This window comes from Pinus tabuliformis, chromosome 9, assembly GCF_031772625.1.
Source record: "Pinus tabuliformis cultivar Carrire ecotype Pingquan chromosome 9, CPIR1, whole genome shotgun sequence".
NCBI lineage: Eukaryota > Viridiplantae > Streptophyta > Pinopsida > Pinales > Pinaceae > Pinus > Pinus tabuliformis.
In genome coordinates this window covers 899073689-899090127 of record NC_142307.1, presented here as the reverse complement: position 1 = coordinate 899090127, position 16439 = coordinate 899073689, and the positions used below count along the sequence as shown (strand labels likewise).

Sequence of the window (16439 nt, the reverse complement as noted above, 5' to 3'; positions counted from 1 at the left end):
GTTTTTCAGATTTGTACCGCAAGGAAAATAAAAAACCAACGTGATTCTCCAAGAATTTCAGATTTGCACTCCGAGAAAATTAATCGACGTAAAGAGCCAACAAAGGTTGAGTTGATTGCAAACTAATAATTTCCATTATATTCTTCACTTTTTCCTTGATAGGCAAAACACTTGTTAAAATAACACATTTTTCTTACAATTACCTGTCTCAGACAGTCAACGATTTCCTTATGAGCTAATCTGAATGTTTAGCCTCCTGAGCCATATGGAATGAAGAATCATGTGGAAGAAGTCATGAGGTTTTGGAGGTTGGTTTATAGTAAAATGTTTCTGAACTTGCTTCAGTTTACTTTGCATCTCGACATACCTCTTTACTGGTATGGATTGAAGTATTGTCTTGAGATTTGGTATTTCGGAAACGGGAACCTGAACAGAGAAACTTGTCCAATTCAGCACATCGCTGAAGGGAAGAGCATAGTCTTTTGAAATTATGACGGGCACACATTCAGTGTATATTGCCTCCACAATACGAGGGCTGGCCACTTCGTATCCACTTGGGCACAGGCAGTATCTGCTCTTCTTCAAAAAATCAAGATATGACAAGCCGTTGGGGAGATATTCATGGACTTGCATGTCATCATCAGTCCCGTTTTTCCAATACTTAAACAATATGGGTCTCACAGGTCCATGGTTTCCACCCGCAAAGAATGCCAGCAGAGGCCTCTCTAGAGCAGATGGAGCATCAAGCAAGCGAAGTACCGTACCTTGTCCATATTTCATCTCCGGAAGTGTTGCATCTTTTGTGGGATTGAATCCTTCTGAAGTGTTAGCATTGCATAGAACACGAATTGAATTATTGTACAAGAGTGGATTTGCCATAGACGCAAGAGGCCCCTGCATATACCCAAAACAAAACAAAAACATTCAATACAATCAGAATTTTTGGGACAACTACCTTGTCAACAACATAACATAACAAGGATATGCTTCTCGGCCCGACCCTTTGTCACGAGGTGAGGTGTGGGTTTCAAGTGGTTGAGGCCCTCTCACGAGGGGGCAGATTCAATTCTCCTTGGGGTCATCAAGGTTAGGGTTAGGCTTAGGCTTAAACTCAAGCTCAGGCTTAACAATCCAAGGTTAAAGTATCAAGGTTAGGGTTAGGCTTAAGCTCAGGCTCAACAACCCAAGGTTAGGGTTAGGGTTAGAGTTAGGAGTTAGGCTCAATGTGTTGAGTTTGCTGAGTGTGTTCAATGAAAACCTAAACCCTACCTGATCATGATGTCCAAATCTACCATGTTTTCAAGAAAATAAACAGATTTGGAAACGCAAACAATGGGATTGAAGGGAATACATTACCCAGTCATGGCATGAGAGCATGAAATGATCGGCTCCGAGGCTTCGGTTCCAAAACGGGTATTTGTGGGCAACAACGTCAATGTAATCTCTCACGAACCGTCTCAAGGGCGTGACATCATAGTTGGACTTGTAAATGTAACTGACCATGAAGGTTACGCTGAAGGGAAGAAAATAAACATGAGCATCCTCCGGGTTTAATGTCACGAACCGACCCCCCATACCAATCTCGTGAATGAATCTGCCTTCCGTTGTATAGATATCTATACACGGTCCGTCGTGCACCAGAGGTGGTTCCCCCTCCCGATATACGTAGATCTTGAAACGCTTCTCCATTTCCTTATAGCTCCTAATAATATAAACACACATAAATCCAAACAATAAATATCCTTACTAACAGTGATCGAAATACATGTACTAAAATATGATCAAACATATTAAAGATTCATATATATAGCTAAAAAATGGAACTCGTACTGATGAAAGGCCAGGGCATTTCGGTAGATGTCACTAGTGGGAACAGAAGAATTCCCCGGCTCTGGTTTCTGTTCGCTGTGTAAAATCGCTTTCCTTATGGCTGCCCGAGCACGTCTCAGGCTAATTTCCACCTTCGGAAAACTACGCATCCCCTTCTGCTTCTGGTGCATCTACATAATAAAAATCAATTGAGCTTTATTACCATTATATATATCATGAACTTGAACATTATTATAATAGTTTGCTTGAACTGGTTTATATATATTCAACTATGTCATCACCTCATCGCTGCGATTATGCGAGGCTGCTCCGGACTGGGATTCATGAGTATCAGTCCCGGCATGTACTGATCCAGATGAGGAACCACGCCAAGGAAGTCCATAGCTCGATTTTGTGTGGGATTGCAGTGAAAAAAACGATTGGAACAAATTAGCACGATAGGAATCGAGGAGCAAAACACTGGCAAGGATTAATACAAGAGCAAGGGCTAGACTGCTCTTCAGGCCACACATCCCCTCCATAACGATCAGACTTCATGGCATATCCCCACCCAATATATATGCCACCAACCGCCCAAATTTCTGGCACTCTTCCGCTTTTCATGCTTCATCGCCCCTTCCTTGTGTCTGCATGAAGATGTCTATCAACCCACTAACATCGTTCACTGTGCAGGATTTTAAAATTCGTTGGGCCCGGCAATAATGGATGTGTGGGGTGGATTCAGTTGCTGCTAGCAAGTATCTACCCAAATGTCAAGGTAGTTAACTGTTAACGGGTAACAACGGTGGAAAATACTGGCGCGGGCAGTAATGAATGGGCAACTTAAAACCGGTTCGAAGCAAGCATTAATTAAGATTCTGCATCATGAAGCAGATGTGTGGAATTGGAGTGGCGAAACCGCGTGCTTCATTTATTTCTCTTCTTCCAAATTAGGGAGTTCGTTTGGAGGAGAGGTCATTCGTGGGTAATTGGGAGGGTGCCAGGGTGCAATTTCTCTTAGTTATTTTAAAATATATTTATTACAAATCCGCATCTACTAAGATCAAAATCAGGATATCTAAAATTGTTAAAATTTCACCCTATAAAATAAATAAATATATATATATTTTTAATTATATAGTTATGGTATATATATATATTTTTTAATTATATAGTTATGGTGGAGAAGTGGATAATTTTCTCTTCTTTTCTTAAATTCACATAATAAAATGCTTTTTAAATTAATATATAAACTTCAAATAACTACACCGTTACAAAGTGTCATATGCTTTTATTACTTTAACAAAACGAAATGGAGTTTTATATTAAATATATTTATATTATAATAAAATAAATTAGAAATAATTTGTTATAATATTTATTATTATAAATATGCTATTTTTTAACAAAGGTCATCTTTGGAAAAAAAATATTGACATTTCTATATAAAATGAGTGAAATGAAACGTTTCAATAATAAAAAATTATTGTTTTAGCTTCTTTTATAACTTTCAATTATCTATCATTTAGGTAATTAAATTATCTATTATTTGGGTCGTTAAATTAATTTAATAGAGAGAATGTATATAGATCCACTGGGTAGATGAGTTGGTATCACAATGCGGTGAAGTTCCTTAGAAAGGCGGGCTCTGTATTGAAGATCATGAGTTCAAATCCCCTCCTTATAGAGATAGCGGGAGAATTGACTCTCTCTAAAAATAGAGAGAATGTATATAAACCAAGTTATTTTTAGAAACGTTTTGGTAGATTTTAATTATCATCAATATTTATTTTTCTTTTTTCTTTTAATTTTTTAAATTAATTTAAAAATAATTAATTAATTAATTTTTCCTTCAAAACCTTCTTTTACCTCTTTTCTATCATTTTTTTAATTCTTGCATTTAATTTTTTTTCTTCTTTTACTTCATTATCATTTCAATATTTTCTTATTTTTCTTCTTTGATACTTCACTTAATTTTTTTTCTTAACCTTTTTTTTTCTTTTTGGCTAACATCAAAACATTTATTTTTCTTTTTGGCTAACATCAAAACATTTATATTACTTCCAAAGACACAAATATACATTGATAGTTATTTGTATTAGTCTACCACTTGAGACACCAAACTAGTAACATAACTGTGTCACTAGTTCTTCGACATCTGAAATAGCTATTTAAACAACTCGGAGAATTATGTCCCAATAATATTGTATAGGTGTCATGACAACTTTTAATTCATTATTATCTTGTCTTTAATCTCCTTTATTTTAAAATTCCAAATCTTTAAATTTAAAATAATTATTCGATTAATTTAAATTTTTTTTCGAGGTTTTTTTTCACTTAAATTTAAACCATTTTCAATAATGAGTAAAATATTTATCTATTTATTCATTTTTAATTATTTTTTTTTAATTATATTATTTTTTCCTTTTATTTATATTTATATTTATTTTTTCCTTTTATTATTAATATTGTTTTTATACACTTAAATTTTAACCATTTTCGATGACGGTGGAGTATCTATCTATTTAAACATTTAAATTTACGTCATTTTTAATAATAACTAAAATGATGTTTCAAAATTGCATCCTTCTTACTATTTATATTTATTTTTAATACTTATTATTAATATTGTTTTTATACACTTAAATTTTAACCATTTTCGATGATGGTGGAGTATCTATCTATTTAAACATTTAAGTTTACTTCATTCTTTTTTCAGAAAGAAAAGCATAAATATTTATATTAAGGAAATATATTTAACATCATAAAACTGATGGGTCTTAAGAAAACAAGACCGCGATAGGGAGAGCCATTGTTTATGAGAGAAACAGCATAGCCTCATAGCTGAAGCGATACATAGAAACATATTGAGGCAAAAAGACATCATCACTAATGAGACATTTAGCACATCTGATCAGAGCCTTCAAAAACAAAAATGTAAACTCTATACCCTTCAGACGAGAAGCAGTCATGAGGAAGGAGGATAGAGTGCCGAGACAGAAGATAGGACAAATTTGGAGGAGATGTTTGAGTCCTCAAAAACTTTTAGATTTCTCCATTTCCAGAGGCACCAGATTGTTGTGGGGAGGATTGGGCGTTTGATTGCATCCTGTCCTCCCCACCAGGCGAAGGCTGCATCAACAGAAGAGAAGTTAGGGAGCTGAAAGGAAAAAAACGATGCAATATCATACCAGATTTGTAGAGAGATCCTGCAATTGAAGAACATGTGGAAATTCGTTTCCTCCTCCATCTTGCAAAACACGCATCTGCTGGGGCCCTGCCAGGATCGCTTCCTCAAGTTTTCCCAAGATAAATTCTTGTTGTGAAAGACGAGCCAGGAGAAAAGGATCAGTTTGAGGGGACAGGCAAGCTTCCACCATAACACTGGGAAAATCTTTCTAGCCGGCATGATTTTCTTTGATATGAGATCCAAGTAGATGACCCTGACAGAAGCTTGAGAGTTTGAGAGAGATAACGACCAAACCAGGTGGTCATCAATCCCGGCCTGCTTCAGACCTGCTTGATCAATGGATAATTTGAGGTTATCCCATAGGGAAAACAAAGCCTGAGGGACACCAAGATCAGCAACATTCTTGAGCATAGGATAGGGGCCACTCCATCTATCAATAATTCTGTCCCAAGTGAAAATACCAAACCTGTGGAGGTGAAAAAGAAGAGGATCTGGAACCTGTAGATTTCCCTTGAATCCAGCAAAAGAGTCGAGACCGATGAAGATCTTTCTACCAGAAAAAATTCTCCATTTAAGGTTGTCAAGAAAGTACTGCTCAATTCTTCTGAAACTCAGCCAGATCGCCGATCCCTGTTTGATACCAAGAGAGCCAGACCTGAACCAGAACTCCAAACTTCTACCTTTTTGATATTTTTGGCGAATAATAGCGCTCCATGGATTTGAGTTAAAGATGCCTCTCCATAAGGATTTGCAGAGAAGGGCTTTTCCAAAGATCCTTATATCCATCAGACCCCAACCACCCAGATTTTTTGGCAGAGATAAGAAGTCCAGTTTTGAAAGATGAAATTTGCTTCTTTCCGCTTTTGCCCCCCAGATGAAATTGGCAGTGATTCTGTTCATGGCATGAATAATGCTGGCCGGGAGAAGAAAGAGGTGGGCCCAGTAGACTGATAGCTGCATCAAAACTGATTGGGCAAGAACGACCCTTCCACCCAGAGATAAGGATCTGAATTCCCATAGCGATATTTTGCTGTGAAAACGATCAATAAGCCACCTCCAATCATCCTTTGAATATGTCTTTGGTTTAAGGCGAAAGCCCAAATACTTGATTCCATCGGACAATGGCTTGGAGTTAATCCCAAAGAGCTGGCAGATCCAAGAAATGAAGGCCTCATCTGATTCATTATGAAAGAGGACCGATTTTGACTTATTGATAGCAAGCCCGGATGCCTTTTGGAACCGATCAAGAATAGATTTGATACAGATCCAGGAGACTTTAGAGAGCATAGCGAAAAGCAGAACATCGTCCACGAAGAAGTTATGAGATATATGTATATGTTTGCATATTCTGATCGGAACATAATCCTTTGCCTCCACTGCACGATTGATATGCAAGCTCAGGGGATTAATAGCCAAAATGAAGAGAAGAGGCGACAGTGGGCATCCCTGTCGCAGGCCTCTTTCCGCCTGAAAGAAGGGAGAGGGGACTCCGTTAACCAAAACAACATAGTTTACGTTTACAAAACAGGCCATGATCCATCGAATCGGCCCCTGCTCCAGGCCGATTTTTGCAAGGAGAGATTGCAGATATCCCCAATCCAGAACATCGTATGCCCTCTGAAGGTCAATTTTCAAGATAGCTGCATTTGTTTTGTGCACAGACATAGAGTGAATGCATTCTTGTGTACTGGCAACTGCATCAAGAATATTACGGCCCTTTAAGAACGCATGTTGGTTAGGAGAGAGAGAAGAAGCCAGAGTCCCTTTTATTCTCTCTGCAATAATCTTTGAAATAATCTTGAAAGTTATGTTGCAAAGAGAAATGGGCCTAAAGTCCAGAAACGATTCAGGCTCTTCTTTTTTAGGGATAAGAGCGATGTAAGTGGATGAGGTGTGCGGATGAATACTACCCGAAAGTCTGGAGGCATCCACCATGCTGAGCAGGTCCTTTTTGAAAAGGTCAAAGAAATGTATGAGGAAGTCAATTGACCATCCATCAGGGCCAGGAGATTTATCCTTTTTGAATGATTTCATAACCTCAAGGAGCTCCTTTTCAGAAACAGGGCAGAACAGGGCTTCATTTTTCGCTTGATCAAACATCTCTGGCATTAAATCTATTCCCCATCTTATGTCATTGAAGGCAATCTCACCATTCCTGCCATATTGTTTTTTGAAGAAACCCAAAGCCATCTTTGTTATATCCTCCTGAGAGACAGCTAAATTGCCATGGTCGTCCTTTATGCTCCATATGAAGTTCCTTTCTCTCCTAGCATTTGCAAATTTATGAAAAAATTTCGTGTTTTTATCCCCATTCTTCATCCATAGAGCTCTGCTTTTAAGCCTCCATTTGGCTTCTTCCTGTTTCAGCAAAGAGAATTTTTCCTTTACCAGATTCCTAATGCGGCATTTCAATTCAAAAGAGCATGAGGAATAGTCTGTGGATGCCAGCACCCGGTCCAATTCCTGTTGGATCCTTTGAAGGTCTTTTTTGTCCTTCTGATGTTTTTGAAATTGCCACTTTTTCACCAAGCCCCTTATCTCAACCAATTTTTCTCTGAAGGAAGAGAAAATAAGATCTTTATCTCTGTCCTTTATCCTATTCCATGCATTCTGGATATATTCATTGAAAGCGGGGTCCTGAAGAAGGCCACGGTCAAACTTGAAGGAGTATCCTCTTCTGAAGAGCTTAGCATGCCAGGATAGGAGAATAGGATTATGATCCGAGATCAGGACATTTTCCACACTTAGCCGAGGCATACCAATCTTGTCGATGAGGCCAAAATGGACAAAAACCCGATCCAGTCTTTTAGCTATGTAAGCATCACCCACTCTGCCATTTGACCATGTCGGTCTCATAACAGCTGGAATTATGTCGATCATATTCCTATTGAGCATCTCAGAATTTATGAAATCCGCGAGGCTATTGTTTATCTTTCCCTGTCCCCATATCTCATTTGATTTCAGGACCACGTTCATATCACCAGCGATAAGGAGATTGCTGATATCAAGCAGCTCTGAGTCAAAAAATATGTTCCAGAAAGATAAACGAGATTTGTATGGAGCATATAGATTAAGAACATTTACTGGAAAATCGCACCCTCTGATAGAAGCCGAGATTATTATCCCAGCATAGCATTTATATGCTTTTGCTTTTACCCGAGAAGGATCCCATAGGGTGGCCATACCGCCAGACAGTCCATTTGCCTCTGTGGCAACCATGAACCAGGAGGGAAGCATTTTTCTGAAGTATGATAATGTGTCCTCCTTCTTGTGCATTGTTTCCTGAATAAGGATGATAGCAGCCCTGGAATGAAAAAAGAAGTCTTTTAGCGTTATGTATTTGGGGTCAACGCCAAGCCCCCGAATATTGAAAGAAATGATTGGGATCATTTGGACGATTCTGCAGCCAGGCTCGCTCTAAGGGGCTGAGATTCAGACACTTCTAGGATAGGAACTTCGACGAGAGATAAGTTTCTGAAACCTTCATTTGAAGCTAAAGGTCTACCTCTAAAATGCCTACTCCCGCCTTTACATTTCTTCCGGACTGTAATGTTTTTAGCCGAGTTGGGGCTAATGATGGGCATGAAACAAGGATCAGGTTTATGGATTGTAAGCGGTTCTAGTTCAAGAGAATCCTTATTAAGCATATGGTCCAAGTCACTGTCAAAAAGGTTTATAGGAGACGATGTCGGAGAGTTTAAAGGAGTCGGAGCTCCGCATTTGGATTTCCCCTTGTTATCAGGCCGACCAGGAAGTTCCGGAGATGAGGAGGAAATGGATATGGGAACAGAACCCACAGAAAAGGTTGCCCCCTTCGACGGCCCAAGAAGAGAGATGGGATTGAAGTCTTCTTGTTGCATGGTGGTGGGGGGGGAGGAACAGGGCTATCCTCCCTGGGTTCTGTAAAGGGAGACCTATGGAGGTCAAACTTCATGCAGGAGACAGGGCTGTTGGCAGATAGTGGACATCCGGGGACTGATTGCATGCGCTCAGGAGGGGCATCCATGTGGGTGCGATGATCTTGAAGAGGCCCCGGATTACAAGGACTGTTGGGCGGAATAGGCGATGAGAATGGAGAGGATTGGCTACCATTTATGAAAGATTTTTTGATTAGTCGTCTGTTTGCAAAAAGCTTTGCACTAGGACAATTTTTAACCAGATGACCAGTTCTCCTGCAAGCAGCACACCTGAAAGGTATACCCCAAAAATCCAGCCTTTGGTTAATGATCTGATTCTTCCAGCTGATTTCGATATGGTCAGGGTAGCCTCCCCTGAAAGACCTTTGAATGAGAATCCAGGCTATTCATTTGTCTCTTTCACCCAGACACCAGGGGTCGACGTAGACAAAGCGGCCAATAGCATTACCAATCATCTCCAAAGATTCATTAGACCAAAGTTCCAAGGGCAAATTCGGGCATTTTACCCAAATTAAATTGTTTACAGGAGTGTTATTGAGCGGGTTGAAGCCTATGTACCACCTATACAGGGCAAGAAAACTCCTCTTGTATACCCAAGGACGACACTGGATGGCTTCTGCATCAGCGACATCTAAGAAGTTGAAGCAGTACCAGTCTTTCATGAGGCTGGAAATTACCGGTACATAACCAATAACTGGTTTCCAGAAGTCAGCAAGCCATTTCCTCATGTCGCTATCAGACATTTCTGGGAAGTGCCATTTCCCGATGAGGGCCTTGTGCTGAAGACTATCAATTCTTTCGTCAAGCTGTGCTATGTCAATTCTTAAAGCCTGCGGAGGATGGGAAATTTTGGCCGGTTTATGCTGTTTGTTGTATTTACGGTCCTTTTCCATTTTGGAGGGGATATCCCTTGACGTGGATGGTTTGATAACCAATTCCTCCATCGTGGCCAGGGTGGCAGCTGACCAAGCGTGTTCAGCCTCCACGGCAGCGTTGACAAGATCCTCCGATGCAATGGAGTCGTAGACCCCTTCCATGCACCGCCAAAGGAGGAAATCTCGGGATGAGGAAAAATTCCAGAAAGATCCGAGACAGAGATACGGATCAGAGGGACAGACTTAATCTACCACCTTTACTGATCATCCTATGGGATATAAATGGGAAGCATTTTGTGAAGAGAAAAAAGGACATATGAAGTAGAAAACGAGAACAATCATTGTCAGGGATATCTGCGGGGATATAAATGGTCAAAGCATATGAAGATAGAATAAAGGATGAAGGACATCAAAGGAAGTACAAATTATGGCAGAAGCTTCTGCAAATGAGTTAAGAGGCATCGCCCATACCTACCAAAATCCCAAAACAGATATGTTTCAGGATTTGGAAGTATGGAAAAGTACCGAGAATTAGGCCAATTTCACATCCTCCTTAATGTCTGGTGGAATTTGAATAAACTGATGACGTAGACTCAGGCCAGCTTTTGGACACCGGAAAACCCCGAGCTTACCGGAATTTGAAAACAGGACCTCTGAGGGGAATTCTATGGTTGCGCAGAAGGTTCATCACACAGTAAACAGCAGCAGTAAACTTTGACAATGCACCACCAGTATCCTATCTTGAACCTTACATCATTGCAAGGTTTGTAGATGACAATTAAATTCCTGAGTTTGTGGAAAAAGGATTTAATCATCCTGAGGACACTACACTTGGGCCAAAAACACAGGAAGAGCTAAGACTGTGGAGCTTTCGGCACTATTCAGCATCCATTGGAATTAATAACAGATTAAAACTTCAAAACTAATATGAATGAACATCCATGAATTCCAGAAACCTGAATAAGTAACAACGGAGATGATATATACTTCGCATAAAAAACAGCAGAGTTAGAGATGAGATTGTGATTATACTAACCTGGAGACGAAGCCAGAGCGCCCAACACGTTCAGTCCATGAAAACCAAACTTCCATCGTCCAACCAGCGAAAAAATAAAGGGGAAAAAACTTTCTGGTTATGTGGATAAAGAGTTCTGTAGGAAATCACTGGGGGAAAAAAAATACAGAGCGTATGTCGAGGAACCAGAATTGAAAGAGGTGGGGAAAGCTAGATAAACGGTTGGGAAGATGCACAGCGCATGCCCAGGAACCAGTGAAGACTGGAGGTGGTGAAAGATAATGAAAGGCTGGCTGTCGAAAGGAAAAGGTGGCGAATAATGCTGGGTTCACCGCTCAGACCATGAGCAAAACAAAAAAAACCAAGAATGCCAGACCAAAAATGTAACACAGGCAGAGAGAGAGGTTAAAAGCTTGTGTAGCCTGATACCCACTTACCGCATGAAGCATTACGTGTCTGGCGCTCGCAAAGATGAGTAAAAGATGGCGCTGAGGATAGGCTACTCGTCGCAGCTTGGCATTGGTTGAAAATGACGCATGGAAGCATAAAAATCATGAGAGTGACACGATGCAGGCGCTGGCTTCGCTGTATATGAAATTGGTTAAAGTAGAAGTGGGATTTTAATCTCGGGAGGTAGGTAAATAATTACAAATTGGGTATCTAAATTGAGTTATGGGTAAAAAGGTTTTTTTGTTGAGTAATAAAGAAGAGTTGTGTATATCAATTTGATATCGAAGGAATATATAATATATAATTATTTATTATTATTAATAATTATATGAAATTGAGGAATGTATAAATGGGGTTTTAATGCAGGAGGTATGTAAATATTTACAAACTAAGTATTCAAATTGAACTGTGAGTAAATAAGTTCTTTGTTGAGTAGTAAAAAAGAGTTGTTTACGCCCACGGGGCTTTGGATTGACGGTGAATGGGTGCATTGTTAAGGCACTCCTTGCGATAGGTCACCGGTTCAAATCCCCCGTGGGTACTTAGGTTAGTCTTAACTAGAAAAAAAAAAAAAAAGAGTTGTTTACATTATTTAAAAATTTGTAAATTATTTAAAAATAAAATGGATTGCACTATTAAATCTCAGCAAATAAATGTCTTGGTTTTTAACAAAATACATTTTATTTTCATTAAACTTTGTAATTAGAATTGAAAATTATTTCAAAAGAAATTTGTAAATTATTTTAAAATAAAAATATTGCACTATTAAATCTCAGCAAATAAATGTCTTTTTTTAAACAAAATACATTTTATTATTATTAAACATTGTAATTAGAATTGAAAATTATTTCAAAAGTAAAATAAATATCATTATTAAATTTCAGTGATTCAATAATCTTCTCATTATCTAAAAAAAATTCTATTATTTTTGAGTTATTTCACACTATACTTTAACCTTGATTTTTTAGTTATTTCCACATCTTTGAAATAATACAAATGAAAACCACTTTCATGTGGGAAATTAAAGGGAATGATAGCATAAATTCTTAGAAAGGTTATTTTTAAAGCTATGGGTCATATTAAGTTAGCAGTTTAAGGTGTGGTTGTATCTAAAAAGATTATATTAAATAATTTCATGATCCATGCAGGAATAAGTGGAACAAAGAGAGCCCCCTTCTCCTTCAAATTGAGACCAAAAGAGTTGGATCCATTGGCGAGGAATGATGATTCTTTCACTAATGATCAAAGTTTTATTTCCATCAAGGTGTCTTGCCCTTGAATTCATCAAAGACAGTTAGAGATAGTGGCCAAACATGTGATGATTTAATTGCATTCCTTGTGCATGCATGTGTGGATCAAAATCCACCCTTTTGTAAACCTTAACCCTAGTATCTTGTCATCCTTAAAAATAGAGAGAAATAGTTGATGTCTACATTTTATATTTTAAATTGGATTCTACATGTAGATGACTTGATGGATATGTGAACCTTGTATAGATGAAATGAAAAAGTGGTTATTGTTTATAATTGCATGTTTCGGTACTTAAATGATGTATATACATATGATATATATTTTCTTCATTATGAATGTGACTAATGTGAATCTAGATTTTGATTTGTGGGGTGATCTATCAAACTGTTATGACTTCTAAGAATATGGATAAATTCAGTGGTTTCAAGATGTCTAAACAGTAGTCTAAATCATAGGTACTTTTTGTAAAGGTCATTAGCATGTGCACTATAGAAATTATTCAATTACATGATTAGTAGTTAAGAATCAAGATAGGAGGAGAGAGTGCAATGGAGGCTAGGGTTCCTTGGGTCAATGCTTATTTTTTTGTCGTCGTTAGGATTTAGACCTATGGTACAACCCATGTGTCTATGCCATGGAGACACAAATGGGTACAAGGTTATCCAGTGTTATGTAACTAGATCAGAAAACAAAATAAAAGATTGAACAATGACTTGAAAATAAGCCTCTTCAAGGGGTCAACCTCCTTTTACATCACATAAATGAACAATTCTTAGATGATACAAATGACACGACCTCCTTTTTGTATGTAGGAGCCTAAAGGGTCACAATATCATCAGGGCCTACATAACAATAATAATATAAGGACACACCAATAATAATAGTGGGCTTTTATGGGGCATAACAGTAACAATATGGGGGGCTGCATGGGACACAAAAATAACAATATGAGGGTTACACTAGTATTATAGGGACCTAACATTCGATGTCCAAAGTTGGGTTACTTCTGTTGTTGATGTTTTCAAAGGATCTTTCTCTCACATAACTTTTGGGTTGCTCGATCTCTATGGGAGTTTATGGGCGTATTTTCAGTTGGTACTACCTCAATGCCACGGTAACAACTCTTTTATGTTTTCATTCTTTGTATTGTTCCTTGCTTTTCATTTTATGCGCATGGGGGTTGCGTTCAATCAAAAGGGTGTCAATGCTTGTGGGTTTTCCTTCAACCCCTATTTTCTATTTTCCCTTCCTGCCTATATGTAGGGTTATGAATATTCATAGTTGGTAGCTGCTCTGTTTCATGTGCCTCCTCTAGAGATATCCCGTCATGGGGTTGCTCTCAATCTACACCAAACTGAAACATCATTTCCTTAGACAAAGAACATAATGAATATTTCATTTCATATTTTCATTAAAAGCATATGTGGGAAGACTGCAATTTTTTGGGTTCAAGAATCTTTAACTATTTCTTTTCTCAAATCTCTTATTCATGAAAAATGTGGCCTACCTATAGTTTTACAAAGTATACAATTTGAAGGGAAGCAACTGTAGGAAGCTTTTCATCTAAAAAATTATAGTATTGTAAGAAATTCAAACATTATACTAAAATTAATGATGTGTGGGGGTGCTAATGGAGTCAGACCTACAAATAGCTCCTATGTCTCCTTCAAAGAATAATTTAAAGGGAAATCCTCTGACCGAGCAAAACATAATTAATGTATTCCAGGCCCCTATACTGTGGATCAAATGGAGAAAATTCCATCTATGGAGGTAAATCTCAATAATATTTCCTCTCTTTTCTTTATTCTTCAATATAAAGTAGTAATTCGTATATTTAATGGTTTATAGCCAAAACTTGAAGCTAAAATTTAGTGGATTTCCTCCTCGTGGACTCCAAACTGTGACATATACCTTTGCTCAAAAGGGTTTTTCAAAGTCTAGTTTGAAACTCAGAAGGATTTGGAATATGCTCTCAATGAAGGACCTTGGTTTTGGGAAAGAGCTAGGCTTTCTGTCACACCATGGTTTCCTAAGTTTGATGCCAACGCGATGGTGGTTTCTTCTATGCCAATTTGGGTGAGGCTTCCAAACCTTCTGCTTCCTTTTTGAAGTCATAAAGTCCTTGAGAACATGGAAACATTCTCTGGGTAAATATAAAAAAATGAATATGGAGAGAACATAAAGTAACATCTTCACATTTTCCACACTATGTGTGGAGATCAATTTGAGCAAAGAGATCCCAGATCATATAATTTTGAAACATAAAAAAATCCACTGGTTACAAGTTCTTTATTATGAGAACATGACATTCAGATGTCGTCCATGTTTTCAGATAGGACACTTACAAAGTTCACGTCCATAGGCTAAGAAAAAATCAAAGAAGAAGATGCCATCTAATACACCAAATGGATGGAAATTCCCAGAACACTATCCTTTTAAGTATGAAGAATAATATATCAAGGAAAACCAATTGGAAAAAGAAGAAATGAAAAATTCTTCTCAACGTGGAGATAAATCGAGTGGGGTCACTTTGGTTCATCCTAATGCAGTCTCCTTGCAATAGAAAGGTAAGGACTCTGAGATCTCATTGACATCAGAGGGAATTGGGGGCTAAAAAAGAACTCATGTCTTTGAGAGCTCGAACTTGGACAAAGAATATCACATGCAGGATGAGAATTGGCATTGGTTCTTATGAAACCAAATCTCGATGGATAACAAAAAGTGCAAAAAAGGAAAAAAAGAAAAGAAAAGAAGAGAAAATACTAGAACTAGTTGCCAACCTTAATTTTCTTTACTCTTTTTATGTTGCTTACTGGCTTATGTTTTGGGGTTCTTAGCCATTATTTGAACCCTCCTATTTTGTATTCTAGTGCTTTACTAGTTTTGCCTTGTACCTTTTGATCCTATATGTGCACACACTATCTGTGTCTACAAAATGTAATTTTAATAACATTAGTAAAAATTATGGTTTTTTTTTTGTTTGAAAAAAAAAAAGAAGATGAAGAAAATGAGTTAAGAATCAAGATAAACATGTAGGTGATAGAGGTGGTACTAGAGAGCATTTGCAAGTCAATTAATCATGGCATCATATTTAGCCTAGCTATTGTTGGCAAGACCTAGCAAACACCATTTAAATGAAATGGGGTATGTGAGGGTGAGTAAATGAACTAAGCTACCAAGGAAAGATGTTAGGTATACCACCTCATTTTGTGAGTAAACTCATTGTAACAAGGAGGTGAAGGAACCATATGAAGTAGGAAAACAAAAGAACAAGGCAACAAATCAACAATGATAATCAAATGAACATAATAAAAGGAAGTCAAGAGCATATCGATGCAAAAGAAATTAATGTGATATTTTCAAGGAATAGAATTTCTCCAAACACAATCCATTACAAAGTTTTTTTTTTTAAATTTCAGTAAACAACAAGTAAATATGTTTGCTTTATTGAATAATATTAGATTATGTAAGGTCCCTTCCACAAATACTCAAACTTCACATAACCCAAAGATCCTAGAGAATGACTAAGTCACCTTGTTAAATCAATAAAATAAAATTTATTAAACATAATATTTCTTTGAAACCTTTTTCGATCACATAACCTAAAGATCCTAGAAAATGACTAAGTCACCTTCTTAAATCAATAAGAGAAGATTTATTAAACCTAATATTCTTTGAAACTTTTTTTGACAACCTCTTTCGTTCTCTAAGTCACCTTCTTAAATCAATAAGTCACCTTCTTAAATCAATAAGAGAAGATTTATTAAACCTAATATTCTTTGAAACCTTTTTTTGACAACCTCTTTCGATCACACACTTTGAAGAAAAGTTTGATCTTTCAATCCATCATGAGGCCATATCAATGTAAACCATCGCTCGAAGGCCACATATTAACACTAAGGAAACATGGGACCTAAGAGTCTCTAAATGCC

The 16439-nt window shown here is 37.5% G+C and overlaps 1 protein-coding gene across 1 annotated transcript; it reads right to left on the bottom strand.

The window, feature by feature from the left end:
* Window positions 1-228: 228 nt before the first annotated feature.
* Window positions 229-1958, bottom strand: LOC149151673 (putative glycosyltransferase At5g03795). The gene is made up of 3 exons (XM_089440998.1): window positions 1831-1958; window positions 1357-1702; window positions 229-894 (listed from the first exon to the last, which is right to left on the bottom strand). Exons 2-3 carry the CDS (start codon window positions 1687-1689, stop codon window positions 229-231), a joined length of 999 nt encoding a protein of 332 aa, XP_089297124.1. The 5' UTR covers window positions 1690-1702; window positions 1831-1958.
* Between the last annotated feature and the right edge of the window lie 14481 nt (window positions 1959-16439).